The following is a 16,485-nucleotide window of genomic DNA, read 5'->3' as shown; positions in this document are numbered from 1 at the left end:
TCCCAATTTCACATGGCTGTTATAAGCTGCTGGAGCCAAGCACTGTCATTTTCCTGTTTCTAAAAATCCTGTAGCCATTGTTTTCACCTATGAAGCACCCTAAGACATTTCTTTAATGGCCTACCATACAGTACAGGTGTCTGAAAGAAGCATGGTTCTTCATCCTTACATGCCTCTTTATGTCTCCAGAGCTTCTCAGTTGTGCATTCGTGGCCACCAAGAAGGATCCAGATGATGCTAGTGAGGCAGGCATTTAATTTACACTTGCTCTTTTGAAAGAGAAGGTTAGATATAGTCAGAATGGTACTTGCTGTTGTGGGTGCCTAAGAGCCATTTATCCAAGTCAGCAGGCCCCATCTGGAACAGGATAGACAGCTGTTTGTCCACACTACCCCTTATACATGAACTGATCCCTTACATCACTAGCCTCTCCTTCGGATCTCTCCGTTGGGCCCACTTTTTCTGGGACATGTACAAGAATCCAGCCAACTGATATAATGTTAGATTGAGGGGTACGTGGACATTGATGATGATGTGAATTTGTTACAAAAACACAATGTTATAAATATACCTGCACTTGATGGTTGTATCGCTCTCCCTCACCCTTTCTGGTCTGTAACTTCTTCAGGGTAGGGAACATATTTTCGTATGTGTTTGTGCAGTTCTGTACATTAGTATACTTACCACCCATAACTCCCCCTTGTGTCAGGGTGCGATGCTGTAAGGGGTCCTTGTCTCCAGCATCTCTTGCAGGCCATCTGCCTCTCCCTGGGTCTTCTCTGGCTCAGCCCTCCAGCCAAGGTACATAAAGCTCAGTCCCCATCCACAGTAACAGAAAGGTCCAACTGAGAGTTCAGAAAACATCCCAACACAAAAGAACTCCCCCTCCCCGTGGGCGATTCCTCAGCCTGTCTTATCTTCAGCCCCAACCTGGGCTCAGTATTTCTTCTGTGGGGCGTGCATGCCTCTTTGTCCAGGGCTGGTAGGGGAACTCAGGCCCCCACCCTCTACTCTGGGCTCTCGCCCTGGGAGCCTATATTAAGCAGATAGGTCCACTTCTTCAAGTGTGCTTCTGTTTCTCTGGGCCACATCCTACCTCTGAGCCCCCTTGTGCTGCTTCCTCACAGCCTGTGATTAATACACCTTCCCTTTGGTTCTCCAGCCGCTGGCTTCTCCATAGATCCTCCCAGCTCCTTGGTTCTCTACAGAACTAATCACTCTTGCACCTTTCTTAGGCTCCACTGAAGTCCTTTTAACTGGCCCTACATCAGTGCCCTCCCCCACCAGGAGCCTACCCTGCTCCTTGGGAATCCTTCTGCCTGGCTTCTTGCCACCCCCGCTGTGGGTTTCTCTGCTGAGGAGAATACTGTATCCTCTGCAGTCTCCTCCCTAGTGAGTTTCCTCTGGTTCCTATAAAGGGAAGGTACCTAATGATGCTTACTTTGGCTCCTCACCAGAGAGGGAGGAGCAATCAATCCATCAACTACAGGTGCACTAATTTGCTCTTAACCCCTTGCCTGACAGGTGATGGGAGTAAGCTCCATCATATTTGCTTAGCACAACAGCCCTAGGTCTCATTGGGACCTTTCAGTGCTACAGCGAGACAAAGAAGTCCCTTGCCCAGCCGACATTAATGATGCATTTAGTTGACCTTCACTGCTTCCCCAGTGAAACTAAATTTATAATAGCACATAAGAGAATCCTGGGCAGATTTCAATAACAGAGGCACCATATTAATTCCGTTTTTAATGTTTAAGGGGGCAGAAGGACATTTTTTTTCTATTATGAGAAAACTGTGGTTTCAAATCTTGTTTTTTCTGACCCCTGCTGATCTTTTCATTGTTTGAAACCACTGTTCCTTTTTTAAGTGCTTCAACCTGGAATTGTTACTTCATGCCCTATTTTCAAATTTGGAAAGGCAGGGGATTTTACTGTGTTATTTTAAGGGGAGAGACAAAATAGAACTCCAGAAAAATCGCAAGCTGAGTGTTCTGAATTGCTACAAAATGTGTGACAAACCAAACATGAATTTCAGATGGTTCAGTTATTAGAAAGAAACCGTTTGAACATTAGAATGCTGCAACTGTGTTCATGAATATTTGTTCAAATAAAAAAAAAACAATTGAATTTGCTTCAGGGGCATTCATGTCTTAGGTTCATTTTCCATGAATATTCTAGTGAATGAAGTTACAGGAAGGATTCTTGTTCCTTGTTTGCTGAGACAGAGGCACATAGAAGTACCTAGACAGTGTTAATGGAAATGGCATATTTTAATCTCAGTATTTGAGCATGTGCACAGAAAATGGGCTACACAGCACATATCCTACTCCTCTCATGAATGTGCCCAGAACACAATGCCAGGAGCCTTGTAAAGCTCAATATTCTGCACACATGAGTGGAGTGGAGCAGAGGGTGCAAATGTGTCTGTGAACCAAACATAATTTACAGGGGGTTCTAATTTTAAGACCACTCACTTCAAAATGGGTCCCCTTTTAATTAGTGCATGATGTAGGCATCATCAGCTTTGTGGTGTGTCTGTTCAACTTAGTAATTTAAAATGTGATTAGAGGGGCAGGATAATGTGTGTGTTTGGGGGGTGGCAGGGTGCATATTCAACAGAGGTTTCATTAACGAGTCCCCTCTCACAACACAAACATTTAAAACACTATATTCACTGTCCATACACCCCAAATCCCAAGTGAAGAGTAACTGGCAGACTTCCACCAACACGCAGCAATTCTTCTAGTCTGTGTAAAATCTTTTTATCTAGTTTTACCATGCCAACAACAGATTTGCAAAGAGCAATCTGAGGAAATGTACAGAGACAGGTCTCAGATGGATGACAAGTAACTACAAAGGTTACCCACAGCACTTGTTATAAACAATGTAATGAAAATGTTCATCCGCAAATGTTTGCCCTCCAGAATTAGTTCATCCGAAAAGGCTAAAATCCATTTTGCATTTAAAAGGCAAATAGTGGAATTCAAATTCTGCTGTGATTTCCCCATGTAAGAAATTAGTAACACATGCACAGTAGGTAGCCTAGTAAATGTCGAGTGCTGATGGAGAAATATACAACCTGATGTTAACTAAATGTTTTGGCTGCAGATATTTGAACTATGCCCATTGTCAGAGGGTTACGTAAGATGCAGTTATGTATTCTGTTCCTGATGCTTGAAATATTCTTCAAGCATTCTGGGATCTCAACTTCTTTTTATTTAATCTGAGCATTTGGTTTATTCCTGTTGGCATAAATGACTTGGCCAAGTTTGTAGCGAAACTTTACAAACACACATTCATTCATATTCTCTTTTTCTCTCTGTCTCATATACATATATTCAGGAATATTACGTCTCATAGAGGCCCACAGAAGTTGTTCTGAGTTTGAGTGGTCATACTCTGAAAAGTGACTGCTTAAAAATGGCATTGTGGGGTACCATGCTTATTCAAAGCACCCAAGTCATATTTGAAATTAAGAGTTGGGCACTTTAAATATTTACCCTGTATAGGGACTTAACCCAGGACCTTCCTTTTGAACCCAAACCCCCACCTCTGAGGTAAAGAAGTGCATTTATGAGGTGTCAGTAAGTTTCCTGCTCTCAGTGAGCTAGCCCTTAGTGAGGCCTAATCACATGTACTAGAGCAGTCTATTACACCTGCATTATGAGGGCATTGAAGACAATTTTGATTCCATTGCATCATGGGTGGGGCATCAGGTGCCATGTTCGCAGTGATGGGCACGTGTGCTCACAATGCAACGGAGGGGAAGTGGCACTTGGCTCACAGTATGCTGGGCTGTGCTCACACTACCCTACGGTAATGTGGGGGTGAAGCAAGGAAATACTCTCTGGCGCAATACGATGCATTCACATTGCTTCTGGGAGAGCATCAGGAGTGGTGCTTGCATTGAGTCTGGGGGAAGGAAGCTTGAATGTTATTGACACCGGTTCAGTTTCTGATACGCTTACTTGCGCCGAAGTCAGTGAAACTACTCGTGGAGCAAGGTGCTACTCATTGGGAGCCAGGGTATCAGAGAGTGGCCCACTGTAACAGGTGGAGATAGGAGAAGGGTGAGGATAGGACTGTCGCAGCCTTGTTGCGACATGGGGTGTACTTGGATCACAGCTGGGTGATGGCACGGCCACCATTGGGATGCGCCTGAAGGCAGATGCCACACTCTCGTTGCAACGGGGCTTGAGCTTTTCATCGTGGCCAGGACCAGAGTGAGGCAGGGCTCATGTTCCCATTGCAAAAGGTAGCGTGGACTGGCTCGGCTCTGTCTATTTACAACCACAGCTGTGGAGACTTTTTAAAGAGACCATTGTGAACTCCAACTGTTTCCATTATTTATTCCCTTTTCATCAACAAGCTGCCCTAGGGAAGGGAATCAGACACTTCCGAGCCTGCTATAAGCTGTGGCTATTGCTATAGCCTTATTTTTGGCTCTGTAAACATCCTTTTGAACTGAGTGCGTGTAACAATTGTTCTTTGAGTCGGTGTCGGTGTGGATCCTACTGGCAGAGCACATGTGCCACATGAGCATGAGATTGGATTTTTTTTTTAATAGCAGTGTCTGGGGCTGCACATGTGCACTATGCCTTTTCGTGCAAAGGTGTGAAGGGCGGCGTGACCATGACTCTCTCCCACTTCCTTGATCTCACCTGTAGCAGCAAGATGGTTCCCACAAGTGACTAGCCCGCTCTTTTTCTCTGAGCGACTAGTTTTGTGAAGAAATCTAGCTTTACCTTCCTTAATTTTGTTAATTCTCTAGTTCTAGCTAGATTGATGGAAGCATTCTTACATCGACCTAGCTGTGTCTAAACTGGGTGGTAGGTCAGCATAGCTAAGGTGCTTAGGGGCATGGATTTTTTTAGGGATAGACCAGGCCTGAGTGGTGAAGCCCTGTCTGTGTTTCTTTACCAGACGTAGAGATAAAGGATTCAGCTCCACTTTGTTACTTAGATCACAGAGCCCCAAACACACTACTAATTGGGTACCATTCTGGTATAGCATTTTGCCTAGATCTTTGTCCTCTACAACACTGCTCTCTATGTAATACCAGACAATACAGGAAATTTCTCTGTCTGTTCACTGTAGTCATGTCAAGAGGAAGTTTTTTTTTTTATACATACATATTCTGCTGCTTAAAATTGGTTTTCTGTAACTAGCAATGCCTATTTTAATATCTTCCTTGAGAGCGTGCATGGGTGTTAGAGAGAGAGAGAGAGAATGATTGCTTGGAGCTAAAATGGTTTGCATGTGTTTGTTGAAAGTGTAAAATAACTTTCTCTCTTTTATTAGTTTGCTTTGGGGTGGCGGAATGGGCCTTAGGAGGAAGTTCAAAGCACAGACCGTATCTTATTTTCTTTTAAAAAGCATAGTTAGCACTAGTGAAAGATGCAGAATGCCAACTCTTGACAATTGCATCTTTCCTCTCTCTGAAACAGCTATAGTAGGGGCAGTGGCAAGCCTCTTTCCTCACACTCCCATGTAACGTGCTTCAAACTGATTCTGCAGGGATTTTGTTCTTCTTTGCCCACCCAGTTTCTGCTGGGATTGCCACTAGGGGAACCAGATGGATCAGTGCTGTCCTTTTAGTTGGGGGGTTGCTTGTCCTCCAGGAACTCGATTGAGGCTGCAGACCAAATTGCAATGTCATCTACACCTGCATTGCAATTAATTGGTATCACAATAATCAATTTCACAACCTCCTCTCCAGTGAAACGTCCCTGATGATGAAGTGTCTACAACAACTGTCTTTGTCTCTATGACCTTGCCTCCACTAACCTTTTTCCCTTCCAAATTTCCCACTGCGGCTAGCTAGGAGCTCTGATCTGACAGTGTGCAGCACTGTCATCACAGGGACCTGCTCTGAACAGAGTTAGATAACATGGTGGTAAAAATAACAGTAGTTATGGGAGCCCAGCATACGCCAGAGTGTCCACCATTTCTATAAATGATGAAAGCAGAAGTGGGATATTTTAGGGGGAAAGGCACAGCGCCTACTTAGTATTAGATCATGTCCCGTTTGTTTAATGACACGAGGTGCTGAGTGCAGGGCAAGTGCAATACCAAAAAACGTGCTGCCAAAGCAGACCCCTCCCTCCGTTGCTTGCGCTGCAGAAACTCTATTGTATAGTATATGCAGAGCTATCTACTGAGCCCCCAATTTGCCTCCTCACTAGTTTCCTCCTCCCATGCTGCTCTGCCTGCATATAACTTCTGGACTAAAGGATTCTCATGTGTATCAGAATCAGTGCTACATAGCTTCCTGTGTATGGTTGCGGTTCCTTTTGCATTGCAATGTGGAAGTGCTGTTAAAGGTTCCATGTGGTAAACTCAGTTAAGCCGCCATCAGTTAAGCTAAGCTTTCAGGACGGACTCCTGGATAAGCAGGACTAGTGGCTAAAAATGCTAGCTTGGCAAGGCTGTCACTGATCCAACATGCCCATCCATGAGTATCACAAGACACTAATTTTCGTTTTGAAGAGTAACCTATTTGTAACTGATCAGAGCTGGGCAGTCCACCGTGTGCTCACAGGGCTCTGTAAAGCATGCTTGTCTTCTAAAGTCATCTGCATTCCTTGTCGGGGTTGACTGAGTTGCTGCAGAATGCTTGCAGGCAGTGCAAAATCCCAGGAATTCAAGAAATGTGTTGCCTTTAGCTTTTATTGGCGACACACAATAATGATAAGGCAGCCTTCAGGTTATAAAGGACTGTAGCACAAACACTAAACATATGTAGACTATTTTGTAAAAATCTGAGAGAGCAATATTTCACTGCTGGAGAGACCTTCACATTTCTGCTTCGCTCTTCGTGGGGGCTCCCCCACCCCAAGTTTTCCTTGTATTGTAGCCGGGATCGTTCCTAGAAGCCAGTCGATGTCATTTAATTGTCTAGAGAGATTGTTATTGAGTATTGTCTGGCACTCGTTGGCTTTGCCTCTTTCCTGCACAGGCTGAGTGGGCTCCCTTCTTAACACTCCAAGTGCCGCCTACCCAAGTGGGGACCCAGGAACTGAACCGTAGTGTATCACAAGGCGCGGCAGACCACAGGCCGGTGGTGGCTTAGAGAGAGGGATTCTGTGATTGAAGCATGGTTGCTCGGGGGCTATGTGAAAAAAACATTGCTTCCATTTGAAAGACCCTTCATCTTGAAATTCCTATTTTTGGGGAGGTAAAGGCTTCTATGAAAGACGTCTGAGCAGAGGGAGAGGTTTTTCTCAGATGCCTGGTACTTCTGTCAGTACCTGTGTAGCACCCTCTCCCAAGCACAAACACACACACCTGCTGCAAATCAACTGAAAAATCTGCTAGAGCAGAACCTGTGTTGCAGTAGTGCCTAGAGGCCCAGGTAGAGATGGAGCCTCAGCGGGCTAGGTGTTGTACTAGCATATAATAATAAAAACAGTCCCTGCCCCAGAATGCTTACACCCTTAGAGCTGATTTAAAGCCCACTGAGGTCAATGGAAGTGGTCATTGACTTCTGTAGGCTTTGGATCAGACCTTTACCTGCCAAGAGATGACAGGCAGATGCTGTGAGAGAGGAGACTCAAATGACCATGTGTAGTGTAATAAGGAACACAGATTCTCTGCAGCTTTGTGTGCACAAACAAGACAACTGGAACTCTGAAATCTAGGCATAACCTCATTCAGAGTAAAAACAACGAGGAGTCCGGTGGCACCTTAAAGGCTAACAAATTTATTCGGGCATAAGCTTTCGTGGGTAAAAAACCCACTTCTTCAGATGCATGGAGTGAAAATTACAGATGCAGGCATTATAATACTGTGTATAATAATGTGTGTAATAATGCCTGCATCTGTAATTTTCACTCCATGCATTTGAAGAAGTGGGTTTTTTACCCACGAAAGCTTATGCCCGAATAAATTTGTTAGCCTTTAAGGTGCCACTGGACTCCTCATTGTTTTTGTGGATACAGACTAACACGGCTACCCCTCTGATACTTGATCTCATTCAGAGTGTGCATGCTTATGTACCTTTTGGATTCTGAAACATGTGACTGTATCCACCTTCAAACCACAGAAGTCAAACAATGATATAAGCAGGGTGACTTCAAATACCTTGGAGCCTGACGCACTTGACTGGGAGTTTCCAGCATGAAAGAGAAATCCTGTTTTAAAATGGGAGGAGGAGTGGGAAAGCACTGGTTAGGATACCTTCCTCTCAGCAGAGTTCTTTCTGAGAAACTAAAAACTAAATAGCTCTTGAAAAATTAATAAAGAATAAATTAGATCTTCAGACAAAGCCCTAAAGAGTAAGAGTGCTAGGTGTGTGGTCTTGCTCAGATCCAAAATCTGGTCACTTTTTAAATTCCTCATATGACATCCCTTGAATACTTTCGTGTGCAATAACCCTGTGATATAATGTTGCTGGGGTAGAATGGCAGCTGTGTGGTGGAATTTCAGGGGCAGGTGAAGTATTCTCTGCCAGTATATAAAACATTTTCAGCTTCCTTGGTAGGATAGATGCTATACAATGAGATGATTATGCAGGTTTTATCTGTAGTCTCGGAGTGTAAAATGTGGTTGTTTGTGAATTCAGCTGATTAAATACTATAAAAATACAAATTAGCCATTCTAGTTTACAATAAAGAAAAAGATGTTTTCCTGTATGGTGCAGAATATTTCCATGGCAGTGAAGGAACTGAATATTGAAGAAGAATCTAGGCTTAGACAAAGTTTTTGCTCCCTTTAAACACCCTGATTTGAGACAGAAGTGTGGTGGCTTGATGTCATAATGTTTGCCTTATCATGTCATTATGCAAATGTCATTAAATTGTCAAGCCAGAGATTTCAGGGTTTAATTCCAGAACACGGGAGAAGCCCAAAAGAAATGGGCCTCTCTCGTGAAAATCTGAATGATTAGTTAGCACTTCATGGGGAAGGTAGGTTGAAACAATGGTCTGTATCAAAATGAAAAACTGTTCGGTCTCAACCTAGTTTTCATGACAGACAAGAAGAGGCACCCAGTTGGACAACACTCTCGTGTCTGTTCAAGAGGCCCAGCTCCAGAATATCTGGGGCTCTTGTAGCTCAGACTGAGGAGAATTGGCAGAGGGAGAGATGTGTGATTAAAGCGGGTAGAACAGGGGCTGGTGTAGGTCAGGAGTGAGGTTCATTGGCAGAGCTGTGTGCAGGAAGCTTGCTCGGCACCTCGCAAAAGCATGCCACCCTCAAGCCAATGTTACTGGTCCCCCATTTTCACAAGTAATACACTGTCTTACAAGCTGAAAGGCGGGAAAAAGGCAAAACAAGTCTTTCAAACACAGCTATTTTGTAAAATTTTTATTGTGACTCCGAGAAGAGAATGTTGTGATTGAAACTAGACATGATGTTATGACCAGATTTAGAAGCTGTTAAGGAATAAGAGTGTATATAACAAGATGTCAGGTACTAGGACCCTGCACAGACATACAAAGTGATTTTGCTGATTCCTCCTTGGAGCCAGACCAGGCATGTCTAAATAATTAGTCCTACCAAGGTGTACAAAAAGGTTTGACTATAAGGCAAAAGGAATTAGAGGGTGTCCTTCAGGAGAAAGAGTGTAGGAATTGCTAAGATCAGGAGAAAGTTTAGGCTGAGGTTTATTTTGGTTTGCTGTTTAAGTTAACAATGAAGGCAAACCCCAGGGAGGGGGTAGATATTCAAAGTATGTGTGTTAGGTGCAGGTGGCATTTTCATCCTGCTTACCGGGGGCCTTAAGTACTTAGAGATTTGCTCCCATCACTAGTGAAGGAAATGAGCACAATTGAAAGGTCCTATTATAAGACTAAAGCTTTGCTCTCCTCAATCTCTGGATCTCAAAGCATGTTGTGGTTATGAATAAGTTTAACTCATAGCCCCCAAGTAGGATGAGTATTATCTATTACAGCTTGGCAACTAAAACTAAAGGGTGAAATCCAGGCCCCACTGAAACCAATGTCAAAACTCCCACTGACTTCAATGGGCCCAAAATTTAACCCAGAGATCTTTTCCCCAGGTCATACAGAATATCCATGGTGGAGCTGGGAACAGAATCAAGTTTTCCTGACTTCCATTCCCAAAACTTGAGCTGCAATGTTATCCTTCCCTTCTAGGTTGGTCCTGGGAGTTTAGATGTACTGACAGTCATAGTAATACCTAAGATCCTAGGATGATGAATAGGTGCAAAGCCTTCAGCTTCCTTGGAAGAATTTGATGATGCAACAAATCACAAAACCAAATTGCAAGGGATTTATGAATTCACCAGGAGGGTGAAGTCAAAAATCTATCCTTATCTCTAAGGCCACATTTGATTTCTGTTCCTATGTTGTATGGTGCTTTATTTAAAAAAAAAAAAAAAAAAAAAAGAGAGAGAGAACAAAAACTCCTTTAAATATCCTGTACCTGAATTCAGGCTGTCCCGGACTAAGGTGTACATTCTCACAATGTGCAGTTAGGATTCTGGTGCCTGACTCCTGGAAATATTTGAATAGAGACATACTAGAATCGGCTACTAACTTCTCATAGCCCTTTTTAAGTAAAGTGAACATTTGGGAAGTTGAAAGAAAAGCTTGCACACTTTTTGCCATTGGCTTTACATAGAGAAGCTTCTCTCCCCACTTCCCCCCACATACCTATAGTACAATTATCCTAGATTGTCTTCTACAGATGTGCTTTTTATTTTTACAACATCAGAAGAAAAGGAAATGGAAGTTATGTTTAAGGAAATGCAGTTCTTTATGGGGAAATCTGCGGGACACAACCACGATAGGAAGGGGCGATTTGGAAGGTGAAAGCGTTTGGGTACTGAAATGGACTATGGGTACTATGGTCCATGTTAGTAGTGATGGAAAGTCATTACTATCTCTTGGCTCTTTGTTGGCCTATGGGAAATGAGTTGGTGGGTCTCAGGACAAGTACTAGAGGATAGAAGCTAGAGCTATCAACACAGTTTTCACTAACTGATACTTTTGTTGGCAGTGTAAGCATAGAAGCCAAGGATTGTGTGGGTGTAGAGCCTCAATTTCCTTCTTGCCTCTCAAGTAATTGGCCCTTCTAAGTCAAGTCTGAGGCATGTCTTCAGAGGATCTATGAAAGGAGAGGTTGCATTGCCAATGCGCGTGTTGCACCTGCCCTTTGGGTACACAAGAGACTTTAATCTCCTGGCAATATAAGGGCAATCCCTTATATTTCAGGAGTGCCAAATTGACCCAAAAGCATTTAAATATCCAAATTTTCTTTCGTTACATATTAGAATTAACAGAACCTTAGTTTAAAGGCTCTAGAAAGCAGCATGCATTGTCACAGCACAGAATTAAAACAGCACCTACCTCTAATCGCGGCTGAATTTTTCAAAAAAATTTTCATCTATGTGTGGTTTACCCGCTAAGGATTCCCAGACTGGAATAGGAAATGATGGGGACAAGGACTGATGTTTCCTGGCTAGGCTATCACTGAAGAAATGCTTGGGCACTGTATGCTGCTTTCTCTGAAGAACATTCCTGAATTTCATAAAGAATGATTTTCCAGTGTACTGCGTTTTCTTGGAATGTTTCCTGAAAGACACCACTCTAGCAAGCACAGGGACCAGATTCCTTTGGAAGATACATTTGCCAGACTAATGGATTTCACCACTTCATTCTGGAACAAGCCATCAGTACTGTAATTGTGACTTGAGGGAGAACAGCTACAATAAATAAAACAGTTTTGTGCTAAAAGCGGGGGGAATCATTGGCAAAGTATAGTGGAATAATAATAATTATTAACATGCAACATGCAGAGACCTTCAGGGCATTCTGCACCATTACAGAGAACTCAGCACATTCATGGAGATTTAAAAAAACACCCTATAAAGCAGTGGTTCCCAAACTAGGGGCGCTGCTTGTTCAGGGAAAGCCCCTGGCGGCCCAGGCCGGTTTGTTTACCTGCTGCGTCTGCAGGTTCAGCCGATCATGGCTCCCCCTGGCCGCAGTTCGCCATTCCAGGCCAACGGGGGCTGCAGGAAGTGGCGTGGGCCGAGGGACGTGCTGGCCACCCTTCCCGCAGCCCCTATTGGGCTGGAACGGCAAACCACGGCCAGCGGGAGCCGCGATCGGCTGAACCTGCGGACGCAGCAGGTAAACAAACCGGCCCGGCCCGCCAGGGGCTTTCCCTGAGCAAGTGGCGCCCCTAGTTTAGGAACCACTGCTATAAAGGACCCAACAAAAGCAATAAAAGGGGGCAAATATCAGTGGGGTGTCAGATGCGTGGAAGGGTTACAGCAGTCGTCACACTAAAGAACACATTCAGAAACAAGTGGCTTTTAGGATGTGTTTTGGGAATGAAGAGAGGTGAACTGACATGAAGGTAAAGGAGAGTGAGTTCCTTCTCTAACTATTATCAACCCGGGAGATAGCTGCTGGCTCCTCTGCCCCTGACTGGGAGGAGTCCTGGCACTGCCTTCCCTGCACTCTGGCCAAAGCAGCTGGTTGGGTGCAGAGGGAAGGAGTAAACTTCTGCCTGAAATGGGTGAAGTAACCTCCCCTTCCCTCAGAGCAAAATGGGACCACTGCCAATGTTCCCTCTAATTTTTGACAGGCCATGTGCGCAAAAGATTTCTTCTGTGCAAATTTTTGAAGCAGAGTTCAAATTTGTGCGCCATGAGGCAAATGTGTCCAAGCGAGTAAAATGCTTATACATTTAAAAAGTTTTAATTTGCAATTTGTGTCAATTTATATGGGTTTTCAGATAAGAGACATCATGAGTAAAAAAAGAAAAACGAGTTTGTGTTTCAAATTTAAAATTTTCCTAAAAAGTATCAATAAATGATTATCAGCCAAGAATAAGATATGTAATTACAAATGCATTTTAATTTCCTTATTGGTCGAAATGTCAAAGACTACTAAACTAACCTTGCTGTTTTTCCCTGCGATCTTTTTCATTTGCACATTCAATATAAACTCTGTCCAGATCTATCAGTCCTCCATCTAACTCTTAATACACATCAGCATGTCCAAATGATCCACAGACCTCCCAGACACTTGCTCCATCACGCCCTGCCCCCTTCCCTGGCTGCACTCACCAGCCCTGCTGGGAGGTTTCCGGCTCCTAGGGTCAGAGCGGCGCGGGGGGTGTGTGTCTCCAGACTCTACATGTGCCTTGCCCGCCACAAGCATGAGCTGCATGGCTCCCACTGGCCGGGAAATGCGCCAATGGGAGCTGCTGGAGCCGCGGAGTGGGGCTTGCAGGTGCCGGCAACGCACAGAGACCCTAAGAGCCAGCAGGTCCCTCTGGCTCTTAGGGTCGGGCGGAGGGGTGGGGGGAGAGAGGGCTCTCTGCCCACTGCTGGTGCCTGCAAGCCCCACCCCCATAGCTTTGATTGGGCAGGAGGGAGCTGGTGCAGCACATGGAGACCCCCTCCGCCTCTGTGCCTAGGGGCCGCCTGCATTGCTGGCTCCTGCCGGCGGGGGGTGAGCCGCCAGGAGCTGCCCTAGGAAGCGCCGCCACACCAGCCCCGGGACTTTGGTGGTGACGGTGAGCGGTCCCCGATATCGGGACAAAGGGCGTCCCGACCGATGCACGGTTGGGATGCGGGACAAATGTGCACGCGGTGTTTTGCTGTGCGCGCGGGGTTTAGGATCTGTGTGCATGGGGTTTAGGATCTGTGTGCGCACGCACACCCGCACAGCTTAGAGGGAACAGTGACCACTGCTCTGCTTTTAGGTTGGTGCAGTTTCATGCCACCCCTCGTTCAGGAGAGGTTGGAAGGTCTAGCTATTCCCTTTGGGCAATATTCTACCACCCTTACTCAGTGCTGCCCAGTATGAGCAAGGATGGAAGAATTTGGTTGTTGTATTATTTAGATCAGCTGGACCCATAAGGTAAAGTAGTGTGAAACTACAGTTAGAGAGAAATTTTTCTCAAGCTGTGGACTTGTGTGGATTTGTATATTATTTATTTAGGATTCTGCAGTTTACCAAAAAAAAAAAAGTTAATTTTAGAGAGGACTGAATGTTTTTAACACGTCTTTTCTCTTCCATTTCAGTGTTCGGGTCATGAAACTTAATCCACAGCAAGCTCCATTATATGTGAGTAGACCAACATTTAAACTACTTGTTCTTTCTTTTTTTGTGTCACAAATTGTACCTATTTGATGCAGTTTTGCTCTTTCCCAGGGATCTTGGTTACCTTGTTTTATTCTTTGCTCCCCAAATAAATCAAATTAAAGGTCTAATACTGCAATAAAAAAAGAAGCTTTTTAGCTAACCCGGATAATACCTTTTAAGTAGAAAATTTAAGGCTCCCACTTGTGGAATGCTGTAATGTAGAACACAGTTCTGCACCATGCATAAGCTTAAAAGCATAGAAATGCCCCCTTCCTTTTTGGAGAACATTTCTGGGTGGACGTCAGTGCTGTTGGAACTCAGGGAGTATTGAGAGGTCTTGCAAGTTGCAGTTTGTGTGTGAAACAGGAAACCTGAATGTTCACCCTAGGGTATCATTTTTTGTCAGACCTTAGACAGGACAGAAATGGAGCTGGGTCATCATCAGGAAATGGCAGGAGAACTCTCTAAGATTTCTATCGTACGGTATGTTTTATATCAGTCTCTCTAGAAGCTGGTGACATGGATGACCACGATAATAAAGAACAGGATAGCTTTTTCTTCTGAATAGAAGCCCTGTTGCAGCATGGTAGGAACTGCCAAACAAGAGCTAGACACACATGTCTATAAATTGTTCAAATATGTTTTGGAATCAGTGGCAGGAGGGCTTAAGTGTTTTGCTGTATATAGCACCACAGATGTGCATCATGTTAGTGGTTTGCTTGTGGAACCCTTGTATTGTTCAAAATGTATTCCCTGTTTGAAAGGGAACGTAAATGTACGGTGCCAGTTTTAAAAATAAGTAACCAGTGTCCTACTCTAGGTAAGCTACTTCTCTTCAAGCAGTTCTGTCCTAGGGACCTTTGCCATGTGCACTGAACAATTAGCAATGCACATTTTATACCTCTCTCCACCTTTTCCAATCTGGAAACCCCTTAAATAGACTCCAGCCTGTTGTTTCGAAACACAGGTTCCTTAACTGTTAATTTGTAGATTGTCGGCTTTTTAATGACCTTCTCCTTCTCTCCTGTTAAAATAATGGTATGGGAAAGAGTCTTCTGATGACACAATGTCTGATCCTGTTCCTATTGAAGTCAATGGAACTTCAACCACCTTATCTATGCTAGGCTGTTTTGGAAAATCTGTCACTTGCTACTTCTGCGTATAGCTCCACCAACATCTTCTATTGGTAGCAATGTTGGGCGTTCGAGTGTCGGCAGGCCACTGGCTGTCAGTAAGGTTTTAGCTTCCATTTTGTCTATGCTTGGTCTGAGCAGAATTTGCCAAGATGGTGGGTAAAACTCTAGTGGTCAGCATACATTTATAGTCTCACCATTGCTACCATTGATAGAGGTCCACTTGTTCTAGTGGAAGAAAAGTGCTTGTGTAGACAGCCTTAGCGGGTAGAAGTAAGAGCTTAGTGGGCAAGGGTGGTGGGGAGTTTTTTGTGAAGCACTGGGTGTTTGACACAGTGGACTATACTGGCCTTTAATCTCATGTCATTTTTAATTCTGCACTGTTGTTCTGTCCATGGCTTAACTTTTTACCCCGAGGCTGCCATCTTCTGTTTCACATAGCAGCACTAGACTGTGATTCTCCTCTGAAAAGTGACTGTAAAAATGGTTTATTGAAATCCACAGCTGTATTATGTAATCTTGTAACAAATTTTAACATAAAGTTGGTAAATCACAGGCAGATTATAGCCCGGTCAGTTTAGAAGAAACCTCTTTTTAAAGTTTGGAACCACCAGAGAGCGATTACAAGAAATTGCAGGTTATATGCATATATTTGATGTAAACACCAGAATGAATTAAATTTGAGTGTGTAACTTTATGAATTTCCTGTTCTTGAGCGCTTGATTTCTCAGTCCTAATGTTGCACTCAAGCTAAGTTTATTTTTCCCCCTATCATTTTGATTGTTTTGCATTTTATAGATAATAAATTCATGCATTGGACAGATTTACAAGGTCTGTTTTTCCTTGTGTGGGGGCGGGAAGGATTAAATGGAAATTTAGTTTAGCACAATGATGAACAAAATGATGATGATACTGGCATACTGGATGGTTTTTCTTTGTTTATGCTGATATGGCCATGACATGACTGTTACTGCTCTGGTGATTTGCACTCCCGCCCCCCCCGCCCCCGGCCAAAGCTATAAAAGTTAATCTGCTTCTACTGAAATCAAGAGCCAGTTTCAGCAAATGCAGACAATCCAGGAAAATTAATATGTTTGCTTTCAATGTATGTACTGCGTAGTTTTTTGGATCAGTTTCATGTTCCACCTATCACTAATTGATAACCGATATCTATCGGTTGAGTGGATTGTTCCATGTGAGAGGAAGAGAAAAAAGATTAATATCAAAAACAGATCAACCACTTTCTGATTATATTTGTTCAAAAGGGGGAGACAGAATAATTTTCA

At 43.8% G+C, this 16,485-nt stretch overlaps 1 protein-coding gene across 1 annotated transcript in view; it reads left to right on the top strand.

Annotated features, from left to right (window-relative positions):
* The window catches only part of LOC141995350 (A-kinase anchor protein 13-like), a 150,600-nt gene that overhangs the window by 79,006 nt on the left and 55,109 nt on the right, over nucleotides 1–16,485 (top strand). The window contains exon 5 of the mRNA XM_074966494.1: nucleotides 14,006–14,048. Within this exon, the coding sequence (XP_074822595.1) occupies nucleotides 14,006–14,048 (43 nt within the window). The remainder of the gene's footprint in view (nucleotides 1–14,005; nucleotides 14,049–16,485) is intronic.

Source organism: Natator depressus, chromosome 10 (genome assembly GCF_965152275.1).
Source record: "Natator depressus isolate rNatDep1 chromosome 10, rNatDep2.hap1, whole genome shotgun sequence".
In the NCBI taxonomy this organism is placed as follows: domain Eukaryota; kingdom Metazoa; phylum Chordata; order Testudines; family Cheloniidae; genus Natator; species Natator depressus.
The sequence above is the reverse complement of the archived record's forward strand: the minus strand, read 5'-3'. Positions and strand labels throughout refer to the sequence as shown.